This window comes from Zootoca vivipara, chromosome 1 (genome assembly GCF_965207765.1).
Source record: "Zootoca vivipara chromosome 1, rZooViv2.hap1.1, whole genome shotgun sequence".
NCBI classification, from domain to species: Eukaryota; Metazoa; Chordata; class Lepidosauria; order Squamata; family Lacertidae; genus Zootoca; species Zootoca vivipara.
Genome location: NC_142582.1, coordinates 91339427 through 91363826, shown reverse-complemented (window position 1 = coordinate 91363826; position 24400 = coordinate 91339427). Strand labels below are relative to the sequence as shown.

The following is a 24400-nucleotide window of genomic DNA, read 5'->3' as shown; positions in this document are numbered from 1 at the left end:
CTTAGAACTAATTCCTTTTAGGCACGGTGAAGTGAACATCATGTGACTTTTGTCATTCATGTGATTAACATTCTTATGAGTTATAAGTGAAAACTGTTACATGCCCTAAAGATTGACTGAAAGCTTGGAAAATATCCGATTGGAGTACGCCCAGAAGAACTATTTGGCACAAAAAAATAATGGATAGAAATCACACTGCAAGAAAATTTACCATAATGAAAATGAAAATCAAATCAGTGTATGCAAACTGTAGTCATACATGTCTCGGGTCAGAGACTGAACAGATAATGTCAGAAAATGTGTTGTCCTGAAACACACTCCGAATGCTTATTTATGGGCTTGGAATGCATATTGTAATGCTCAGAATTTGCTGAATTTGCAGCATTCATCTCTCATCACTCCTCAAATCCCAGCAGTGGATTCCTGTTCCTTTTACTGCCTACACAACCCCCTTGTCCTTGCCCTTATAGCTCTCTAAACTTGTTCCACCCAATCTGTCCTAATATCCCAATGTACTCCATTCCCATGACCTTCAGTCAACAAACCCTACTACACTTAGTAGCTGCCTAAAGGTTGTTTGCTCTTAAAGGATATTCTCCATTTTACCTTTCCACTCCATATGCCTAGAGCACAACCAGAATTCCTCAGTGAAATTATTTCTCTCGTCTTTCAAGTTTCTTCAAAAGCCCACAAAGCTTCACTCCATTTTAGTCCTCCTTCTCAATCAAACTTTATGAGTAACTGCATTCATTCATTCATTCATTCATTCATTCAAAACATAGCTATCCTGCCCCCCCCTGAAAAACTCAAAGCAGCTAACAACGAAGTTGAAACCACAAATTAACAATTCAAAACTGATACAACTCTCATGAGCGGAGATGGAAACAATCAGGTTTGGTATCCTGAATTTTGTTTATTGTCCTCATCCCTCAAAGTCCCCTTTTTCTTTTGTGTCGTGTCTATTAAATGGCAAGCCACTATTTAAAAGTGTGAAACAAAACACAGGAACTTGCCTTAGAGTCAGACCACTGGGTTCATGTAACTCAGTAATGTCCACACTGTCTGGTAGCAACTGAAGGTAGCTAGACCTACCTAATTTGAACCTAATTTTGCCTGTAAAGCACGTGCTCCGGCACTGCGCCACAACCCTGCCCTCAATTGCTTTAAGTGCACTGTCAAAAAAGCAGTGGCTCCATGTAGCAAATAATAAAAAATAAAAAATCAGATGGTTAAAAGTTCCAAAGTATTTGCGTCATATAAAAGCTCTGATCTGTATTTAACAGTGCTTCCGTTTTGCTTTTATTAGTTCCTTGATGCACTGACTGGAACAGATAGAGCATTTCAGTTTTGGAAGGCCAAAATCGTTTCCTTAATGCTTGGCTCATGACTCCCCTGTTGTGTCACAAGACTTAAATTGCTGCTGAAGGTTTGTTTACTGACCTCATCAGAATCCAGAAGCGCCGGGAGAGCACTGGATTGAGAGGAATGAAAAGAAAGAACTTTAACAACAGACACAGTACTGACAAGAAACATTATCACTGGGAATTTATTGCAATAGCGCTATTGTGAAATGCAGGTAGTTTCCCAATATTTAGAGCAGAAAGCACATTTTACCAAATGAAGATTTACAGGACAGTATAAAAGAAGGCAAAGTAAACGCAATTGGCAATAGTCCCTGTCTCTAACGCAGACCAAAAGGGACTTTTCTGAACTGCAGCAGCAAGTAGCAACAGGTTGCAAGTTGGATTTTGAGTCTGTATTAGGGACTGCTAGCTGGCACCCCACAAGCCGAAACCAGAAAAAGTCCACACCAGTTCTAGGATGCAACTGGCAACATTACCAATATTCTAGAAAATTATTACTGTTTTCATTCATTTTGCTTCCAGTATATTTACTAGAAATATAAGTCAAATTACATGTACTTACACGTCCGTCACTGAAGAAGGAACATTCTCTTCCACCCATTTCAAATCGTCTTCCTGCTAGATTTTTTTTAAAAAAGAGGTCATGTGTTTCAGAAATGGTTATTCTACGTACTTAAAAATAACATTACATAACATTTTGCTATGAAACCACCAAAAATATGTTGTGTACATTTTCCCTACGGAAAAGCTGATTAACTATATTTGACATTCCTCTGTCTCTTCTGCTTATTTTTTGTGGAGGATATAAATAATTTACGACATCTTAAATAAAAAGAATATCATTTACAAAAAGATATGAAAAAACTAAGCTGAAAACTATAAAAAAATCCTTTTAAAGGGCAATTAAATAAACATGCAATATCGAAAATGCCTTGTTTTCCCAGTACTCAAGAGCCATTTTCAATTTAAAAACACACACATTCCTTTCCTTCTTTAATTCTAAAATAGTTAGTTAATATGGCTACAATAGATAATTCATGTACTGTACACTAGGCCTACCAGTATATACAGTTATGTTCTGGGGATCACACCTAAAGCCAGAATCCCATATAGCCAAAAACCCATTGACTTCAGTGGCAGGTGGGATCACCAAAGTAATTTTTCTCAGAACCCCACCCCCTTTACACCCCCTTTTAATTTTTTGCCACACACATAAAGCTGAATGTGTACAAGTGAAAAGCATGCAAGTCGCAAGGTTTACTCTCTTTCATTTTTTCCCCATTCTACTACTGTACAATAGATATGAAAGACACATTCCAAGATTTAGCAGATATAAGAGACTTTCACGATCACATATAGGAAATTATTTGGTATAGTTCAAAAAGGTTCTAAATCCACATTTATAAGGATTGTTGTTGTAGCTAGCACCTCTTATTGCACCTCTTGTTTTCCTCAATATGTCTCAGCCTGATCTTAAGTCACTTATTTTTACATTACCAACACTGGGCACCAATTGTGCCATATGAAGTATGGGCAGATTCCTAGGAGCAACTTATCATCTAGTCAAGCATCTTAAAACAATTTTCTTGAAAGTTCCACCACCACCACCTCCAACACAAGCTATGACAGAATCAAACTTACTGCTTTGCTGGCTTTAGGGTTTCCGTTTGACTCTTGTTTTGAACTCCTCATTTTCATTCCCTCTGTGTAGAATACCAGAAAGAAATGAAGCTCATTCAACAGTGCCACCAGGGTTATGATTCAAATGTGAATCTATAATAGAGGTCCCCAACATCTTATTTCTTTGCCACGCTCAGAGAGGGAAGGAATATAGAATCCCGTTAAATGGCTTCTGGTAAGTACACCGGAGATAGGCTTCTTGGAAAGCAATTCCCGGAAGAGGGAAACAGCACTAGCGGAGGAAGAGGGGGGCGGGGGAGCACACCGCCCCCGGCAGCGCAATCCCTGTGGGGTGCCATCACAGTTTCCCCCCTCCGCCCACCCGCGCTGGGTGCCACAGCCCCAGGACGCACGCCACGCCCCCAGGACATGTGCCACACCCCCGGACGCGCACCACGTCGCCTGGAGGGCGCGCCAACCCCGCCCCCGCCTGCTCTCCGCCCCCTCCCCTGGTGCCGGAGCATGAAGCTCTGCCACTGGGAAGCAGGGCAATGTTATCGGGGTGGCTCCTGGAACTAAAATTGCATTTATATAGCAGAAGATTTTCTTCTTACCAAAGCTTTCTTTCAGCATTGGCTCCTTCTGTTCATCCTCCTCCTCTTCCTCAGACAAGGGTGAAAAAGCAAACCTTTCAGAAAGAAAAAAATTTATAAAGCGCGCGCACACACACGCACGCACACACACATTTTTTCACAGGCTTCTTTCTTTATTAAGGTAAAGGTAAAGGACCCCTGGACGGTTAAGTCCAGTCAAAGGTGACTATGGGGTTGTGGCGCTCATCTTGCTTTTAGGTCAAGGGAGCCGGCGTTTGTCCACAGAGAGCTTTCCGGGTCATGTGGCCAGCATGACCGCACCGTTTCTGGCGCAATGGAACACCATGATGGAAGCCAGAGCGCACGGAAACCCCGTTTACCTTCCCCCCGCAGTGGTACCTATTTCTCTACTTGCACTGGTATGCTTTCAAACTGCTAGGTTGGCAGGAGCTGGGACAGAGCAACGGGAGCTCACCCTGTCGTGGGGATTCACACCGTCAAGCTTCTGATCAGCAAACCCAAGACCACAGCGCCACCTGTGTTATTATCATGTGTAATGGTTACATGTTTTACACCTGAAAGTTATAGGATACCAGAAATAGTCAGATAGGGCAAGATGGCTGCTTTGAATCAGTCTTCACCAACCTGGTGCCCTCCAGATGTTGTTGGGCTACAACTCTCATCAGTGCCTGGAACCAGGTTGGTGAAGGCTGCTGTGGATCAACTGATCTATAGGACATGACTGTTATAGTATTGTTTTTTCAATAATAATAATAAAAAAGATAATGTTATACCTTTGATTGTTGGCAGACGGCCTCCAAAGAACCATGATGGCAAAAAGGATCATTGAAAACAAAAGTCGCCAGATGGCGTCATCCACCCACAGCTCCCGCCAATCCTGTTATTAAAAGATAGGTAAGATACACACCCAGGAAGGAAAGAGCACTTCAAAAAAGAAAGAGAGAAATGCCAACATTTCCAAGGAGAAGCAAGGCACACAATTTGTATTAAATCCATTCACAATCCTTAGCTTATCAAACAAAAGCATACTCTCCACAGCAGTTTGGGGTAGGGGAAAAGTCACATCACACTTACCGACTGACAGTCTACCAGCCTGAATTTCATAGTGGTCCAGATGATGAAAACAACAGATGCTAAAGAGTGGAGATAGACACACACATTTGGTGAAATATTAGCAACTGCAAATGAACTGCAGAACTCCCTTTTAAGATTAAGACGTTTTAGATTATTTGCTTTTAAATCAGCTATAACCAGAGACTTCCGGTTCACCGCAGACATCTTAAGAAGCGCGGGATAGCCTCTCGGGGAATCCCGAGCTTTTTGAAATAAATCCTACGAATTTATTTCGCCACCTCATGAGAAGAGAAGACTCCCTGGAAAAGACCCTGATGTTGGGAAAGATTGAGGGCACTAGGAGAAGGGGACGACAGAGGACAAGGTGGTTGGACAGTGTTCTTGAAGCTACGAACATGAGTTTGCCCAAACTGCGGGAGGCAGTGGAAGACAGGAGTGCCTGGCGTGCTATGGTCCATGGGGTCACGAAGAGTCGGACATGACTAAACGACTAAACAACAACATAAAGGAACTGCGAGATAAGATCTGAATAGAAAACCAAATGAGGGGTGGGAGGGAAGTCAAGCTCAGCAGAGCATTGAGAATGAGAGATTTGGAGAGAATTGCTAAAAAGATTGTTGTATGTGGGGTATTGTTTTTTGATGTTTGTTTGTTTTGTTTAGCGTTTTATATGTGCTTTAATTGGAAAATCTAATAAAATGCTTTTTTTAAAAAATAAAAGCGGTCATCAACAGCTATCAGTCAGTCAATCACCCATTTCCACCACCCTTCTGAGTGATCCCCCCTCCCCATCCCCACCCCTTCTCTACATAAGTGCCTGGAAACTTCCATTTCACTGTATCTGAAGAAGTGTGCATGCACACGAAAGCTCATACCAAAATAAAAACTTAGTTGGTCTTTAAGGTGCTACTGAAGGAATTTTTTTATTTTAAAAAATAAATCATCTATAACCATGGGGATTGTGTCAAGTAGCAATGTGTGTTATTGGGCTTGTGGTCATCAGTTGGCACATTTCTTTGTGCAGTAAAAGCCCCTTTGAGCATTTGTTCTGCATCTGTCTAAAATCTGTCTAAAAATATTTATTTAGAAAGAATTCTAAACTGCTGAATCTAAACTAATCTCTGAGCATTTTACGTAAAACAAAATAAAATAATTATCAATAATACACAAATAAAGCTAGCAAAATTAAAATGCAATGCAGAATTATATATCTATTTTTAAACTAATATTTTATTGAAAGGTTTTCCATTATAAAGAAATAAAGAGATACAAAGAAAAAGAAAATGCACAAAAATGTGTAAAGGGGAGAAAGATATTATGTGACTATATAAAAAAAATACTCTAACCCATAAATTATTTTATAAGTTTGCTATTATTATCCTAACACTTACGTAAATATTAATAGCCTACTACATTTTGTATAAACTCATTCAAAATATTGTCATATTTATCCAAGCAAAGTCTACATCTGTAAGCAGACTTAGAATTACATATCTAGATAGCCTTTGCAGCAGGTGTCTAGTGCAATATAGTGAGAGCAGCTGCCTGATGTTAATAGACAGGGAGTTCCAAAACACAGGGGCTGCCTTGCTGAAAGATCAACTTCTAACTAATGTGGAATGATATGTAAGCGTATATGGGGCTTACTTAACTGATCCCAAGCTCTTAAGGACTTTGTATAGTAAGAGCCAAACCTTGAAAATGAAAATAAAAGACAGGGGAATGAAAATTCTGCTCTGGCAGCTTGATAGTAAGTTCAGTAACCCTGTTGGGGTGAGGAACGCCTGGCTTGGTATTGTATCCAAAGCTTGGGTTTGCTTGCAAGAAACAAAATACAAACAAACAAACACTGGTTTGCAGGCAACACTAAGAAACAAGCCACGGCCAGGAAGCCAAAAACAAAGTTTGATTTCAGATTGTGGCTTGTCTGGAGAGAAACAAGCTGCAAGCTCTAGTTCAGACATAACACTAAGCCAGCCACTTAATGTTTCCCCCACTAGAAGAACAAAGCAGGAATGCTCATGTACAATGTGATTTATTTAACCTTAGCTAATGACTCAGCATCGTGTCCAAACATGGCCAACAAGTCATGAAATTAGAACTTTTTTAGTGTTTTCAGGCATCCCTTTTTATTTCATAGAATCATAGAATTGTAGAGTTAAGAGAGACCACCGAGGATCATCTAGTCCAGGCATCCCCAAACTGCGGCCCTCCAGATGTTTTGGCCTACAACTCCCATGATCCCTAGCTAAGAGGACCAGTGGTCAGGGAAGATGGGAATTGTAGTCCAAAACATCTGGAGGGCCGAAGTTTGGGGATGCCTGATCTAGTCCCACTTAGGGTTACCAGACTCAATAGAGAACAGGACTTTTGTGCCTTTAATTGCCCTGCTCTCTTTTGAGTTTGGAAACCTTAAAGAGAAACCAGCAGACCCTTTGCTTGGAAATTAAACAAAGGGTCTGCTGGTTTCTCTTTAAGGTTTCCAGACTCAAAAGAAAGCAGGGCAATTAAAGGCACAGAAGTCCTGTCCTCTATTGAGTCTGGCAACCCTAGTCCCACTCCCTGCAATGAGAACTCTCAACTAAAGCATTCATGACAAATGGTCATGAATTTAAACCCCTGATTTAAAACCTCCGAGAGTCCACCAACTTCCAAGGGAGTCTGCACCACCGTCGAACAGCTCTCTGCGCTTTCTATTTAGGGTACAGGCACTGAACTAAAGGAAAACTATAACACAGATGTGACAGAATGAACAATGAAGCAGTAAATATCTCGAATAACATCAGGCTCAACAAGGTCCTGTAAAACATTTTGGAAGGAAATATTTCTAAAGCTCACCTGCTATTGCCAAAATTAGAGTGTTGGTGAAGTGTCGGTAGAGAGAGAGCTTCACAACATTCCTCCTAAGTTTTAACAACTTCATTGTCTGAGTCAAACTGATGAATATGTATGGTAAGTCAAGAAAAATCAAGCTTGACAACAGGCATAGCCCAATTCCTAAAGATATTCAGATTCAATATACACAGAAATCCTAACATATCAAACTGAACCTGAAGCTTATGAACCCCGAAGCAATGATAGCTTATTAAAATAAAGAAAGAACTTATACAAATCAGACATTCATTATTCCTACACTGTGCGTCGATTATCGCTTACACTCAGCAGTGGCTCAAATATTGTGGTCCTCACATAAGGCTATAAAAATGCTTTGGTATGGTGATCCTCAAAGGCTTCTCACTTTAAAAAGGCATATAAGCCCACCCACACAGACAGAATATGCAGCGATGGTGTGGAGACCCTCTATGATACCAGGGCATCAATGTAGTGACTTGTTTTCAAATGATACATCTCCAGTGTTAAGCACTCACATGTGAACACAACGCTCAGTGGTGTCTACACGAGGGCTACAGGAGAACATGAGGCTGCATCAGGAAGAGCTATGTATTTGCAGGTAAGGAACAACTCTGCCCACTTTAGTTATCCAGCTTCTGAAGGATAGCCTGCACATAACGTCTGCAGTAGAGATAGGTCTTCCTGTTACAGAAATGCGAAGGAAGCACCTCACCAATCAGAAGCCAGTTGACATCACTGCATCAAGGTCATCTCCAAAACTGGCAACCGTTTCTTACTCCATCAGATTTGCCATGCTAGCTGTAAAAGTACATCTTTTACCATGTTCTTGAGTCAACAGACTGCGAGTGCAGCATTAAGCATTCTGACTCGGTAGAAAATTCCATTGAATTCAACGGGGATTTCCCCCTTGGAAGTGTAGTTAGCACGACCACCTTAAAGAAATTTTGTTTGTGAAGGAAAATAAAGCAACAACAGAATTGGGCAGAACACCTGCAGTAGATACCACCCACCATGAAAACCCAACTCCAAAGAAATAGCAGTCCTTGAAATAAGCCAGTGAAGAAGGATATCCACCAACAGAGGGCAGTATCTAGGAAAGCCAGTGGAATAAAAGCCAAGGAGGCAAGATCATTCTGTGCCTAGAGAGACAAAGAGAAAAAGGCATTGAGACCAAGGCCAATTGGAAGCAAGATTCAAGACTTACAGCGCAGTCCTAAGCGTGTCTACTCAGAAGTCCAACTGAGTTCAGTGGGATTTACTCCCAGGGAAGCATGTAAAGGACTGCAACCCCAAGCATGCAGTTCCCCAGAGTGGCAGGGGAAACCCAGCCAGATGGCCAGGGTGTAAATAATAAAATATTATTATTATTATTATTATTATTATTATTATTATTATTATTATTAATTACATTAATGTAGAACACCAAATATGTATTTTCTTTGTTCAAAGAAAAAAGAGGTAAGTATTAAGCCAATTAAAAAATATATTGCAGAAAAGATACAAGTCCCTGATCCCTCAGGTTCACAACATTAAGATATTTTCTAGACCCAAAACTGCACCAGGAGTTTAAGGCTCCATTGATGAACCAGAGTGCTGTCCAGCCATTCTGCCTGACAGGAAAGCTATTGATCTATTGAAAGCTGACACCCAGCAAGAACCATTCCATCAAGCAGCAGTGAGGGGAGATTGTCCTGGTTTTACAAGAACTCACATAGCACAAAATACACACCCAGCCATAAACCGTAACATTTACAGCAGACACAATCAGGGAAGAAAAGGAGTATTAATATCATTGAAATCAATGGAATTTCAGTACACCGTTGAGATTTACACCCCACCGATGCTGAGAGTTCTGTGGTTGGACCATCTGCTTATTGCTCACGGCTCTGGCAAATGTTGCCGTTTATTCATAAGGTGACTTACTCATTGCTGAGCTCTAAAAACAAACTAGGAAAGCTTTAGGACGGAATGATACAAGGGTAATTTAACTAGCTGCTCACTTCTTCCCATACCTCTTCGTACAACATATTTTCTCAATTACCAAACATCCAGGATTCATACTGACATTGTTCTTAAATAAAAACCGTACTCGGCACTTCTGAAAGGATATCCAATAAATAATACAGGAGTCAATGATAGACAGCCCGAAGTTAGCTACCACAGCTGTAACACCATGGAAAGACTGGAAAAGTACCAAAAAGAGAGTCAGTTTACTGAAATACATGATAAATGCATGATTAAAAGATGAACCACTCCTGCAAAACAGGGCTCAGCACATAGGGTTGCCAGACTCAATAGAGGACAGGACTTCTGTGCCTTTAATTGCCCTGCTCTCTTTTGAGTCTGGAAACCTTAAAGAAAAACCAGCAGACCCTTTGCTTGGAAATTAAACAAAGGGTCTGCTGGTTTCTCTTTAAGGTTTCCAGACTCAAAAGAGAGCAGGGCAATTAAAGGCACAGAGGTCCTGTCCTCTATTGAGTCTGGCAACCCTATCAGCACAGAACTGAGGAACAATGGCTGCTACACAGTTTACCTCTATCAAGCACAGGACAACAGGTCACCCAGGGGCAAATGTTCTTCAAAAGATGGTCAAAGCCATGTGACTTCATAGCTCCATCTGCTATCACTGACTTGTGCATGATTTATGTAAGACTCATGTTCCTCTCCATGTTATTAACATTCAAAATTAATACCTAACTCAGGAAAAACGTTTCCAAAATGTTATACTTCCTGATTGCCAAAAATATTTCCAGTAATATATAGAAACAGATAATATAACCTATGGATGGTATCTGATTAAATCATACCCAGAGTATGATTTCAATGGGCCCATTCTATGACTTAGTTGAATGCCACCTTATACCATAATCACCTGCTAAAATCCACTGAAAAAAGAAGGAACTTCCTTTTCTAATTTTACTGCAGCTATGAATGCACACTATCTCTACTTTATTCCACATGACACAGATCTGCATTATCTACACAATGTATTCACAGCTGGTTAGCTGGTCTTTTCAAGGTTCCCGTTTTAGAGGCATAATCACCTTTCTGCACATGGGGCTGTAACATTACACAGCTGCACAACATATAGCAATGAAGAAATGTGAACCAAATGAAAGGGAGGAAGAGCTGTCAGTGAATTTCATCTTTTGAATGCATGTGTGTGCGCACGCACACAAAGGAAGGAAGCAACAGATATAATAGGAACATAACAGGGTCGAGTCACTAGGGTTGCCAGACTCAATAGAGGACAGGACTTCTGTGCCTTTAATTGCCCTGCTCTCTTTTGAGTCTGGAAACCTTAAAGAGAAACCAGCAGACCCTTTGCTTGGAAATTAAACAAAGGGTCTGCTGGTTTCTCTTTAAGGTTTCCAGACTCAAAAGAGAGCAGGGCAATTAAAGGCACAGAAGTCCTGTCCTCTATTGAGTCTGGCAACCCTACGAGTCACAAAAGAAAAATGAAGTCAATTTTAATCTGCACAAGCATTTACAGTACAGTACATTACAGTACAGTAGGATAAGGGGCAAACAGCCTCTTTTTAAACATGTTTTAGTGGAAAGAGTATAGACCAGGTGCACGGTAAAAAGGCTCATTCAACGAAATTCAAACATCCCTTATTACCTGTTATACGCATGTCCTGCTAACTGCATACCCGCTACCCATAAATACACTTATCGGCATGTAAATAAATATGCCCCAACCTCACTATATGCTCCGCAGAGTCAGACATACAGACAGTCAATTTCCTTACTTCCTAGTTTGTGCGTGCTTTGGGGCAGAAACCACAGAGGGATGGGTGTGGGAGTGAGATCGAACAAATCAGGGAGCAGGAGAAATTGGACAAATCTGTTTTTTCCTTTGTCTCTCTTTTGCTGATTAACTGCAGCCATTTCAAGAAGAAACCACCGGGGGGGGGGGGGAGAGATCTGACAAATCCTACATTAGAAATATTTCCCATAGTAAACAGTGGAAATTGTGGACTCATTATGTGAATGCGTGCCCAACTAACAGGTTCCACGGAATGCATTGTGTTCAGCAAGTGGAACCTGTGTATATATAGCCTTGCCTGGTAGGAAGCGAAGGTCTGTATATGAGAGGTACGGAATTGCAATAAGTGATTACTAACCCCCGTGACTCTAAGGACACCTTCCATGCCAGAAAATAATAAATAGAGAGCTCCAGCCACAACTACTTTGTGAAGAGTAACTCCAAGGCGAGGTCTGAAATGAGAATAAAGGGAGAAATGAAAAACTATGGGAAGACATATATCTGATCAGTCATATCATCTAGGTCATCTCCAATGTCATTTTCACATCTAGGTACCTGGTCTAACCGGGAACTCTGGATTATAAAAGAGCAATAATATCAGTTGCAAATCACCTCCCATATCCTAGTACTGCTGATAACAGACTCGGATGTGAAACACACCCAAGAGCAAGTCCTAGCCAGTTTTGTTCATATTGCTCGTATTGCTGCACTGACTGTTTTTCCATCAAAATTGGCCAGCTAGATGTGAAATACATCTAACTCCTTTGACAACACAGATTCAAAATGTATGAAATTTCAGACAGGTTAGCATTCACTGCAAATGGGGTGAGCATTCAAAGGAGGAGCGCGCAACTTACAGCAAGCAGAAAGAGGTGGGCACAGCCCACCTTAAATGAACCATTCACCTCAATTCCACTTGTGGCTCAGTCCCATCATCCTCAAAGGGGAAAGAGTGCATCTTTTGCTTCTGAGCCTTCTCCCAACATCCCTGAAGCCCTTCTTCACCTCCTACAGACTGCCCCTTCCCCAAGATCTGGTGTCTGTGCTTTAGAAGAGGGAGAGCAGTACCAGGCTGAGGAGGCCTGGCCTTGGGAATTTCAAGCATTAGAAGTCAAGTGGAGGACACGCACCCTTGAGGGACACTCGGGAGTTTGATCCTAATGATCGAGGAGAATAAATGATTTCCGGGGTGAGCACTTTGCTGCTTGCCCAGCACTAGTACTCACTTGACGATGCCGTATCCCAGGCTCACTATAATCACAAGAGTTCGAGCGAGTGAGCGCTTCAGTGCTGAGAGCAGCTCAGCCAGTATCAATGCCCCTTGGACTGTGAACAAAGAATGCACAGGATAAAATACACAGTACAACAATACGCAGGTAAGAGAGATATCTGTACAATGGCTGAAATCCTGAGCAAACTTATTTGTAAGCATGTCCCACAAAACTCGGAAGTAAACGTGTTTAGAATAATATCCATTAACTAATGCATACACAAAGGATGGCTCGGGATGCACAACCACTTCAGAAATAAGATTTATGTTTCCATGATTGATAATCTAGCTGTCTTCATCAAATGAACACTGCTCCCTCCACAAAACTGACTGATATCAGCTACAGGCAGGGACAAGAGATGAAGATTTGTATGTTTCTACTCTATCACTAAAAATAAAATTGCTAATGGATCAATGGTTTCAAATAATCCATGTTTTTGTGTCCTCGGAAATATTTAACAATGTTATTCCCACATACCAGATTCTCCTTTGTAGCGGATATTCTGGAATTCCGCGTAGAAAACAGCTTTCTCTAACATTCCCAGTAAGATAACTGCACCAATCCAGAACTGGATCCTCAGGAGGTCTCGCCAGTAGCAGGCTGACCACGCAAGCCACAGAACTCCAAACAACACATATACAATGCACATCACCATGAAAAACTATGAAACAGAGACAAGAGAAGGGTATCAATTTCAACCAGTTACAACCAACATTTCTGTAGCTGTTTACTTATCTGCATTTATTCATCAAACAATTCTTCACAGTTTAAGTATGTGGGAGGTGAAAATGTGCATGAGGGAAAATCCCCCCCCAAAAAATATATATATTAGGACTAAGATTCAAAAAGAATAAAGGCAAGGCTGGCACAAGGTTTTAATGTGTCTCCGCAAAGTACTGCTGCTTGTGCGCCTCCCTCCACTGGTAGTGTTGCTACAAATGCTAATCTTCTCTCTCCCTTCTCCCTGTATGCCACATGCTAACACTGGGCCCTAATAAAGGTTTCACTGAATTTAGCTTAGCTTGACTCTGTCTCCTAGGTTTGTACAGTGGAACCTCGGTTTTTGAAAGTCCATTTGACTTCCGAAACATTCGAAAACCGAGAATCAAAGGGCTGTCAGCAAGTTCAATGGGGAAAATTGAGAAATGCACAAAAAACGGAAGCATTCACTTCTGGGTTTTTCGGGCGTCCGGCTTCCGAAACGTTCGGCAGCCGAGACGTTCAAAAACCGAGGTTTGACTGTGTCTATAAACTTTTGTTTCCCTGGCCTAAAGAGATCCTTTTGAGGCACTTTCCCGGTTTTACAAGGAAACATCTCTTCTCCAACAGAAGCAAAAGGATTTCAACTTTCCCCAGGAAAAAAATAGATCAATATCACTTTATTTACACAAAAAGAAGGGGCTGTGGTTCTCTTGCATGGTAGCAGTTTTCTAGAGAGGGCAATATTAAAGCACCCTGGCATTAATAGAGAAAGCACCAACACGATGAAGAGAAATAAATAGAAAACGAGCAACAGTGATTTTACCATGTGAGAGGCAAAAAAATTGTACCTGAGAAATTGTGCATTAATTGCTATACTGAAAATACCAATCTGCTCCTACATTGCAAGAAAATGCTTACATGATAGCTTTCAGAGAAGGCGTCTTAAAAAGATATTGCATACTGCCATGTCATTTTAAAAGGTCCACGTGCATCCTGGGAAAGATTGACTTGAAAGGTGAATTACACATTGGCGATTAAATACTATATGCAATAACTATTGCAAAGAACTATCCATCATGGGCGCCTGGATGAACAACCCTGGGTGGTATTCAACTAAAATTTACTCAGAGCAGAACCATAAAAATTAAAGAACCTAACTGAGTGATGTCCCTTAATTTCAATGGATCTACTCTGAGTAAAGTTTAGTTGAATACAACTCACTTTCTATTTCTCAGGTTGTGTCTGTTTTCTCAACCATAGTTGTATAGTCTTTTTTACTACTGATCCATCCTAACCCCCACTTACCTGTTCCTCCACTATGCTGTCCCCATCACTCATTGTCAGTCTCTCTGTCCTCTTACCAGTTTCCTGTGTATCTGAAACAGCTTCTAAGCTGTTAAAGTAGGGGCCCTTTCACTTCTGTGTTCTGCACAGTGTCCAGAGCCGATAACCCTCAAAAAATGTTCAGTAACAGTGACATCTGATGCTAGGCTTAAGCTCCAGAGCTACACCCCCACCCCAGTTTCTTGAGAATGGTCACTTGTCATCCAGACTCGTGAAAACAGATTTGTGCTTAAAACAAACCACGGGCATTAACTGAAAACCTACCTGCCTGCAGACTGTCTCGCCAGAGTGATGCATGCTCTAGTTATCTCTCGCTTGGACTACTGCAATGCGCTCTATGTGGGGCTACCTTTGAAGGTGACCCGGAAACTATAATTAATCCACAAGGCAGCAGCTAGAATGGTGACTGGGAGCAGCCGCCGAGACCACATAACACCGGTCTTGAAAGACCTGCATTGGCTCCCAGTACGTTTCCAAGCACAATTCAAAGTGTTGGTGCTGACCTTTAAAGCCCTAAACGGCCTCGGTCCAGTATACCTGAAGGAGCGTCTCCACCTCCATCGCTCTGCCCGGACACTGAGGGCCAGTGCCGAGGGCCTTCTGCCGGTTCCCTCACTGCAAGAAGTGAGGTTACAGGGAACCACGCAGAGGGCCTTCTTGGTAGTGGTGCCCACCCTGTGGAACACCCTCCTATCAGATGTCAAGGAAATAAACAACTATCTGACTTATAGAAGACATCTGAAGGCAGCCCTGCTTAGGTAAGTTTTTAATGTTTGATGTTTTATTGTGTTTTTAATACTCTGCTGGGAGCCGCCCAGAGTGACGGGGGAAACCCAGCCAGATGGACAGGGTATAAATAATAAATAATAAATTATTATTATTATTATTATTATTATTAACTTACAATCATGAGAGGATAATCTGCTAGGGAGAGGTACTCATACGGACCCTTCACTTCCACGATCACTGCCAAAAAACAAGCACACAAAGAAAAGAGTAGGGAATCAGGAATACTTAAAACCATGAGAAGAGCCTGCTGGATCAGACCAAAAGCCAATATAGTCCCACATCCTGTTTTGCACAGCGGCAAATCCCTCTGGAAACCCCACAAAGAGGAGGAGAAGGCCCTCTCCCACTTTGGTTCCCCACCAGAAGGTATCCAGAGGCTTTCTGCATCTAATCCTGGGAGTCATCATAACTTATTAGCAGTCATTGATAGCTTTATCCTCGATGAATTCATCTAATTTCCATTTTAAAGCCATATAAGTTAATAACTATCATCACATGCTGTGGCAGTGAATTCTATAGTACAACTATTTATTTGGGGGGGGGAGTACTTATTTTTACCTGCCCTTAATCTCTCACTGTTCAATGGATGACCTGGGTTCTAATATTATGAGGAAGGGAAAAAAATCTATCCAAAAATCTATCCATGTTCTCCCTATAATGCACAATGTCCCTTCCTATTCACCCCTTTCCCCCTTCTAAACTAAAAGGCCCCAATAGGGTAGTTACTTTAGCCCCCAGGTTATTGTGCTTGACTTTTTCTGCATCTTTTCCAGCTCTACAATATTCTTTTTTAGATTTATTTATTTAGGAGATATATACACCGCCCTTTTCACAAGCCACAGGGTGGTTTGCAACAAAATCAAACAATATAAAAGCAATGTATGAAATCCATAAAACAACGCAACCTCTAAAAACATAAAGCAGCAACTCACAACAATTTACTAATAGTAGCAGTAACAACCAGTGACCACAAAGATTCTATTCGGTGAATTCATGTAAGCATATTCCAGAATTCTTCTTGATTTTGCTCTTCCCAATGCAATTATGTAAGTATTTTTATTTGTTTGTTTTGGATCATGGTACACTGAGAAAGAAAGTATCAGCCTCTACTCTTGTAATGGTGACATAAGCTAGTAGTACAAGAACTGGCAAACTGCTCCTTTAACAGATTGCTCATTCTAATACAGGAAGAAGTACAATCAGATTACTGCCTGCATACACATCCTTTAATGTGGTCTGAGCCTCTCCTTATTCTCTACTAAAATTTATGAAGAAGTCCCCATGTATTGGCAACATTCCAGAAATACATGGGATTTTAAGCTTTTTTCTGGGGGGATGCAGAGGGATGCACACTCCTAAACATTTTGTGAATCAAAGTTTGGCCTCATTGAGGGGCAATATTTCAATATGAGTAGGAAAATGAGAGTACCCCTAAACATTTTTAGGGGAAAAAGCACTGTGTCTATCTATCTAAATATTGGGCTACCATTTTTTCTCTCTCTTTCTCTTAAGGAAAAAGGAGCACCACCTGGGGGGGGGGGAAGTATCAAATAGACTCCAAGAATTGAAATGTCTGCAGCCATTACTACACTTGAATGCCCAAGGCCTGGTATACAATAGCAATGAACTCTTGCCTCCTTCCCCTTCTGGAATCCAGTCCGACAACACTTGGCATCCACGGCTACACCTGCAGCAAACTCAAGGCACACTTTGAAGATTTGCTGCAGATACAATCCTGGAGATTAAACAGTGAGTAGTGTCTAAGCATTTAGAACAAACTATAAATGAACTACTGTGTCTCACTGTGAAAATGTGTTCCCTGTGGCTCAGAGGAAGCCGTAACTTTTGGCAATTCATCACTTGTTGCTCTTTTAGTTTTCACATTGGCATCCTTTGAGGATACAATTCCAATCTGCACAATAAAGATATAAGGCCCATCTTGCCAGGTTCTCATCACAGCATTCATTGCCTGGGAGGGGAAAAAAAGAAATTGCAGGGGTATAAATCACCACCCAGAAAGAAGTTTGCATCTTCTTTCTTAAGAATTCAAGCAACTAATAAAGAACATTACCTCAGTGGGAAAAGGTGCAAATCTAATCTAAACCACAAATCAGCATACAGTTTGTACACATCTATCATGTGCACTATGAAATCACCATTAGGCATTTTCAAATCCTAGTGGTTTTAATGGGAGAAAGCCAAGCACAGACATTATCAGCAGCAGCACACAAGCCAACTAGTAGCCAGGCAGAGGGACCAAGAATGGTCCAACATAAAAGTGATCCTCTCCTGCATTATATATCACCTCTCTCATACTTACAGAATTCTCTGATACAGCGGTAAAGTTTGCTCCATCCTCTTGTTTTCCACCTGAGAGGGGTTCTGGGTGAACAAATTCTTTGAAGAAAATCTAGTAAAAAAATATACACACATATATACAGAAAGATGCACACACACACCCCCCCAAAAAACAACCCCCATACAGACAAAGCATTATATACTTGTGTGTGTGTGTGTGTGTTCCAGAATATATAAAAAATGGATAGCTAGAATTTCAGATAAACAAAAATACTCTTTACATAGTTGTACAATGAAACAGAACCTGTATGGGGACTGAGTTTAACTACGCAGAAGTTTTAGATTTAAAAAATGTATATTGTCCCAATGTACACCCTCTGATAAAATAGTAATAAAAGAAGCATTTTTAATTAAATATGTAATACATATTAACATTTTATAATATAATTCAAAAAAGAAAAAGGGGAAATATTCTATATATATATATAAATCTATATAATTACTTAACCCCCCAAAACTCCATATTGTGTCATATTACAACAATGGTCATATTACAACAATGCAGCAACATTTTACCTACTTAGTTATAGCCATTTTTTTTATACCACCTTCAATAAAAGCTCCAAGTTCAGTTTGCATAAAAAAGAGAATAGAAAAATAATTCAAATGCAAATAAAATGCACCCAAACCATCTTACCGGCCAAATAGGACCTATAAATACTTCACTTCACTCAGAACCCAGTCTCCTTGCAACCCCATCTTCCAGGGAGTTTCTGTCCCTTAGTAATTCACATGGCCTTTTGCAAAAAACAGCATAATGCCACAAGCTCTTTCAGGGCCAGTAATAGGGATATATTTGTACCGTTCCCTTCCCCCCACCCTCCCCCCTACCTGCGGTCTGAAGAGTTCAGAACAGTTGGGGAAGTAGTGCGAAGCCATGGCGTAGTATCCTGGCCAGCCTGGACGGTTTTCTACAGTACGTCCAACATAAACCTCTGCCTGCTCATCCTGTCAAGACAACATGGCATGACTCAATCTAGCTGAAGGGTCAGTGAAAACAAGGGGTTAACTCAACAAGCAGCTAGGAAACTGAAAAGACAGCCAACCCTGCATCTCACCAAAAACATCAATGCCAGGCACCCCACCCACCCCCCATTAAAAGGATCTGGTAACAGGTGATGCAAAAGACAGGTTGATTTTTCATTTTTAAAATAACTTTTAAAAAACAAAATCTCAAAGCAGGCCACACATATTACAAGCATAATCACAAGGAAAAGGTCGATACATATCAAAATGCAATTTTAAAATCCAGATGAACGTTAGGCAAAATATTAAAATAGAAATACTGGATTATGCCTATGTTACAACACTTTGAAGGAATGACATTATGGCCTGCAGCCCTAAGGAGTTACTGACAGTGCAGATAATACTGGGCTAGGCAGTCAAAATATCTTCTATCAAGGCAGCTACATTTGCTCCTTTCATGACACCATTAAAGGGCACTGATTTTATATCTACAATTTCCAGGAAGGTTCCCCCTTTAAGTAGCAAACTCCTCCCATGAAATACAGGGCAGGGAAAACAGAATCACAGAATCATAAAGGTGGAAGGGATCCTGAGGATCGTCTAGTCCAACCCTCTGCAACGCAGGAATATGCAGCTGTCTCATACGGGGCTCAAACTTGCAACCTTAGCATTATTGGGGAGAATTGTTGTTGTCAGATGTCCCAGCAAGGGAGGAGGAGTTGGTTGAGTCAGTCCCGCCTACTGAGAGAAGTTCCTAGGGCAGGTGAAGTGGTTGCTGGCCAATCAGCAGGGCTGGCCAAATTCGAGGTGGAGAGAGAATCGGAGGGTTGAACTTGGGTCCCATACTAAGGTCACAGACCCTCCCAGCCCCCAGTAGGAATGCACACTTGCATGCTCAGGCTTCTCACATGGAACAAGAACCACATGAATGATGCGCTGCCTCCCCTGTTCTTTAAAAGCCGAGTGGGAGGGACATGCGAAGTGTCTGGACAATGACTTTGCAATGACCTAGCTATACCCTGGAACTCTGCTCATGGGCCTGTATATTACTTTTAGCTTGCCACTTTTTGTTCCCTCAAGACAGCCAACCTCACATTTAGTTTGTAAACTTGTTGGAGACAAAGGCCGAATACTGTATCCTGAACCTGTAAGGATGGAAAGGTACAGGTAAAGGTAACCCTGACCATTAGGTCCAGTCACGGACGACTCTGGAGTTGTGCGCTCATTTCGCTCTATAGGCCAAGGGAGCCGGCGTTTGTCCACAGACAGCTTCTGGGTCGTATGGCCAGCATAACTAAGCTGCTTCTGGCAAACTAGAGCAGCGCACGGAAATGCCATTTACCTTCCCGCTGGAGCGGTACCTATTCATCTACTTGCACTTTTTGGGGTGCTTTCGAACTGCTAGGTTGGCAGGAGCTGGGACCGAGCAACGGGAGCTCACCCCGTTACGGGGATTCGAACCGCCGACCTTCTGTTCGGCAAGCCCTAGGCTCTGTGGTTTAGACCCCAGCGCCACCCCCATGTAAGGATGTAGTGGAACATAAATCAATTAAGTTAGCACAGCTCTAACTCGGGCAATAGTGGCTGACGAACTATGCTCAACAATCACAGCAGCTGGGGTTATTTACTACTGCATAATTTGTAGGCTGCATAATTTAAGTAACAGATTGCATGACTTTGGTCGTTCCTAATCCCAATTCCTTACCCCAAAATTGAAGACCTCATTGTAGCAGTCACAATACCTCAAGTACCAGCTGACATTGTAGCCTTGAGATGGATTGCATGCACTTTCATCGCCTTCAACTAAAGAGATAAGAGAAGAGAAACACAGGAAGCATCATATTCCGCTCTTTGTATTACTAAAAGGTTCTTGATAGCATCTCATTAACCCCACACTCCAGAGCAGATTAAGAGGGTATGAGGGCTTCCCTTAACAACCCATGTCTTCTTTTTGTTTTTTAGGCAGTCTGGAAACAATTGTAATAATAATGCTTTTCAATCCAAATATTGGATTTGGCATACCATTATCATTCCCCCATCTAGGATAGACTAGCACAGCACTTGCACCAACTGCAAGTAATCCAGCTCGGCAAGATCCTTTCCATACAAAGGAGTGCTTTGCTGACACAGCAGCCTGTCATAATTTGGAACCTCAGCTTATTACAGTGAGGCAGGAAGGTGGAGAGAGCTGTATCCCAAACATCTAGCCATACGGTGAGCTCTGATAAACAGGGTAGTTAATGCCAAGAATGCAACCTTCAGGACAAAACATGAAATGCCACAAGCTCACGCTAACAAATGACTCCCTTTGTATCAAGAAAAGGGCTAACAAATGAGCTTTACAGTTCACTGCCGTGCCATTTTATATCATGCCTTTTACGTGTTTTATGTCTTTTTAAAAGTGGTCTGACCAGAAAATCTATCACACACTATACATCTTTAACAAGGCCTTTGGTTGATTGCCATCCAATGCCCTTTTAAAATGTGGGGATTTCTTTGGGGGGGGGGGGCATATTCAGTTGTTTCTGTTTTTATTTGGATTATGTATTCTGTGTTTTAATATTGTAATTTTATCCTGTGAACCACCCTGAGACTTGTGGTTATAGGGCAGTATATAAATTTAAATAATTATAATTATAATACAGTAGTTATAATAAACCTATGACATTTTTATGCATGCTGCCCTTTTGAGATAGAAATGAAATCTATAAAACAGGGACAGGCAGTGAAGTGCTGAACAAAGCTTAACCTCCAGAATGCACAACCAATGTAGGCAAATTAACAAATCAATCTCCAGGGGTGGGGGGGCATTGTTAGGTTATAGGTATATGGTCCATGGACATTACACTGATTAGCCTTGCAAACAAATTTTGAGCAATGCTTGGAACTCTACATGCAAATTTTGTTTTTAGCAGACTTATTTTTTGGTACATGATTACAGTGGACACTCGGGTTGCGAACATGATCCGTGCGGGAGGCATGTTTGCAACAAATTTTGAGCAATGCTCAACGCGCAGCGCCGCATTTGCGCACGCATGGGTCACAATTCAGTGCTTCTGCACATGCACAAAGTGCGGTTTAATGCTTCTGTGCATCTGCAAGTGCCAAAACCCGAAAGTAACCCATTCAGGTACTTCCGGGTTCGGCGCGGGACGCAACCTGAAAAGACACAACCTGAAAACACACAACCTGAAGCGTCTGTAACCTGAGGTATGACTGTACTGCTTATCTGAATGTTTGAATGCTTCATTAAAGGGTGAATTGAGTAGAGTGATTTGGGGGGTATAAGGAGAGTGAATGCTGAGTGATTGTATATGTGGGTTGTGCGTTTAAATTATTTTTGTGTAGTGTGACTGTGTAGGTGAATTACTCTGGTGATTGTATTAATTTGTGTGTGATTTTGTAATATTTATAAGATTTGTATGATGATAAAATCTCATAAAGATAATAATAATAATAATAATAATAATAATAATAATAATAATAATAATAATGTTTATACCGTGCCCATCTGGCTGTGTTTCCCCAGCCACTCTGGGCGGCTTACAGCACATATAAAATGGTAAAGTGGGATATCAAATCCAAATCCAAACTCTAAAACATTAGACATTAAAAATTTCCCGATACAGGGTTGCCTTCAGGTGTCTTAAAAACAAGGCAAACAGTGCCTTGTTCAACTATTACAAAATACCTGCCATATTATACAATAAGCTATAGTATGAATGCACTTACATTTTAAGAAAATGGTAGTGTTGCTGAAGAGAATCTTTCCAAAGTTAAATAAATTCTTCTCCTATAGAGGAAAAAAGGAAGCAAACAGAAGAAGCTCGAATGGAAGGCCATCATATATATGAGAACACTTTAGTTAATATATATTTTACTTGTCAATAATACTAGGTAAATAAGAATATATTATATTACCCCAATAATGTCGAACTCCTATGTACCTGTAAAAGCATGCATTAAAGCAGGAAAAGGGAACCTGTAGCTTTCCAGTTGGTGCCCGACTACAGCTCCCATCACCTCTGGCAATCAGTCGTTCTGGTTGAGGCTGATGGGAGATGGAGGCCAACATCTGGAGAACTATGAGTTCCCCATCCCTGATCTCAAGTACTCCTGTATACACATTACATTTGTACTCTTATGTGTTGCTGTATTAATGGCAGAAATGGGAAGTGCTAAAGTTGCAGCCATCTGCCCACTTGTCTGGGAATAATTCCTACTGAAATGAGAAATTACTTATTTATTAATTACTATGTTTCTGAGTAAACATAGACAGATGAGGCATCACAAGTTGGTACATACATTGCTGTATACCACTTGTTTACTCAGTGCTTGATGGGTCACATCTAAATGAATTCCACAAAGAATTATAGGGTAGAATTCAACGGTGCGCTAATACTTTCCAGATGGAACCATCTCCCATCTCCTCCCAAGCGGTGCACTATTCCGGGAATTCTCCCAACCCTACACAGCAGATTTGGAAGAAATGCAAAGGATAAGAATAAGAATAAGAATTATTTATTATTTATACCCCGCCCATCTGGCTGGGTTTCCCCAGCCACTCTGGGCGGCTTCCAACAGAAAAATAAAACACAATAATCTATTAAACATTAAAAGCCTCCCTGAACAGGGCTGCCTTCAGATGTCTTCTAAAAGTCTAGATATGCAGGGGGAGAGGAGCGAAGCCCGCCTTCATTAGCAGGGGGGTCCTTGCACTCGCTTCTACTAGCACAACAGGTTAGTTGAATCTGGCCCCATTATTTAAAGTGGCACTACTTTATTTTTCATATTTACATGCGTCACCATCAGGATATGCTGGTATTTTATCTATGAAGGCTCATTCACACATGCATGTCTTTACTTGATGCTGTCAAGCAAAGAACATGCATGTGTTAAAAACTCCTAAGGAAGGTGATCCGTTCTGATCGATTCTTGTTGGTGGTGATGGTGAAACATGCAGGCACCAGGTGTTAATTTCAAATCTTACTCATCCATAAAATCAGTTGATACTTTAAGCCAGCCTTCGCCAAACAGGTGCTCTCCAGATATTTAAGACTGCAATTCCCATCAGCCCCAGCCAGGCATGAAATATGTCTCCTCAGTCTCTATTAGTCACGTGGAGAAAACTGTACAGCTCCATCATTAAGATGATGTATGACAAGTGCTTTTAGCATTGAGGAAAAATACCACATAAATGCTAATAGCCATGTACCCACTTGGTTGGGAATATGTCCAACTGAACAGTGGCATTAACTTGTAAGAAAACATGTGTAGGATTCCAATCCACTGTATTATTATTTTTTAAAAAAATTGCAAACTACCTGCACTCAATTCTGATGAAGAATGGAACAGACATGTTAATTAATTCACATATTATTAATATACCTTTGATCTCTTCAGAGCTATAGTCAACAATTTATCCATTGCTAAGTTACCACACAGTATTCATAACCAGGAGATAAAAGCATTGAGACCTGAGTCAGACTTAGTCTTGAAATCAGTGGGTCTATTCCAATCCTTCATCTTTTAACATTCAGCCAAGTAGTGACGATAATTTGGCCACACATATAAACCAGAAGCAAAAACCACAGGAAACAGGAGTGTTACAATTCTTTTCAGGTATCTGAAACGAAGTGTGCATGCACACGAAAGCTCATACCAAAATAAAAACTT

The 24400-nt window shown here is 41.1% G+C and overlaps 1 protein-coding gene across 2 annotated transcripts in view; it reads right to left on the bottom strand.

Annotated features, from left to right (window-relative positions):
- Positions 1 to 24400, bottom strand: part of TMEM87A (transmembrane protein 87A) — a 29235-nt gene that overhangs the window by 2984 nt on the left and 1851 nt on the right. The window contains exons 2-18 of one of the 2 annotated variants that reach the window (XM_088670307.1): positions 22457 to 22517; positions 20430 to 20527; positions 18590 to 18706; positions 17721 to 17810; positions 17204 to 17369; positions 15516 to 15577; positions 13043 to 13226; positions 12521 to 12620; positions 11653 to 11746; positions 9636 to 9707; positions 7511 to 7619; positions 4673 to 4731; positions 4372 to 4475; positions 3599 to 3672; positions 3006 to 3067; positions 1927 to 1982; positions 1441 to 1471 (exon numbers count right to left, since the gene is read on the bottom strand). In XM_088670307.1, coding sequence (XP_088526433.1) covers positions 1441 to 1471; positions 1927 to 1982; positions 3006 to 3067; positions 3599 to 3672; positions 4372 to 4475; positions 4673 to 4731; positions 7511 to 7619; positions 9636 to 9707; positions 11653 to 11746; positions 12521 to 12620; positions 13043 to 13226; positions 15516 to 15577; positions 17204 to 17369; positions 17721 to 17810; positions 18590 to 18706; positions 20430 to 20527; positions 22457 to 22517 — 1539 coding nt within the window. Of the gene's footprint in view, positions 1 to 1440; positions 1472 to 1926; positions 1983 to 3005; positions 3068 to 3598; positions 3673 to 4371; positions 4476 to 4672; positions 4732 to 7510; positions 7620 to 8595; positions 8665 to 9635; positions 9708 to 11652; positions 11747 to 12520; positions 12621 to 13042; positions 13227 to 15515; positions 15578 to 17203; positions 17370 to 17720; positions 17811 to 18589; positions 18707 to 20429; positions 20528 to 22456; positions 22518 to 24400 lie in introns of both variants that reach the window. The other variant, XM_088670314.1, reaches the window with a different exon arrangement.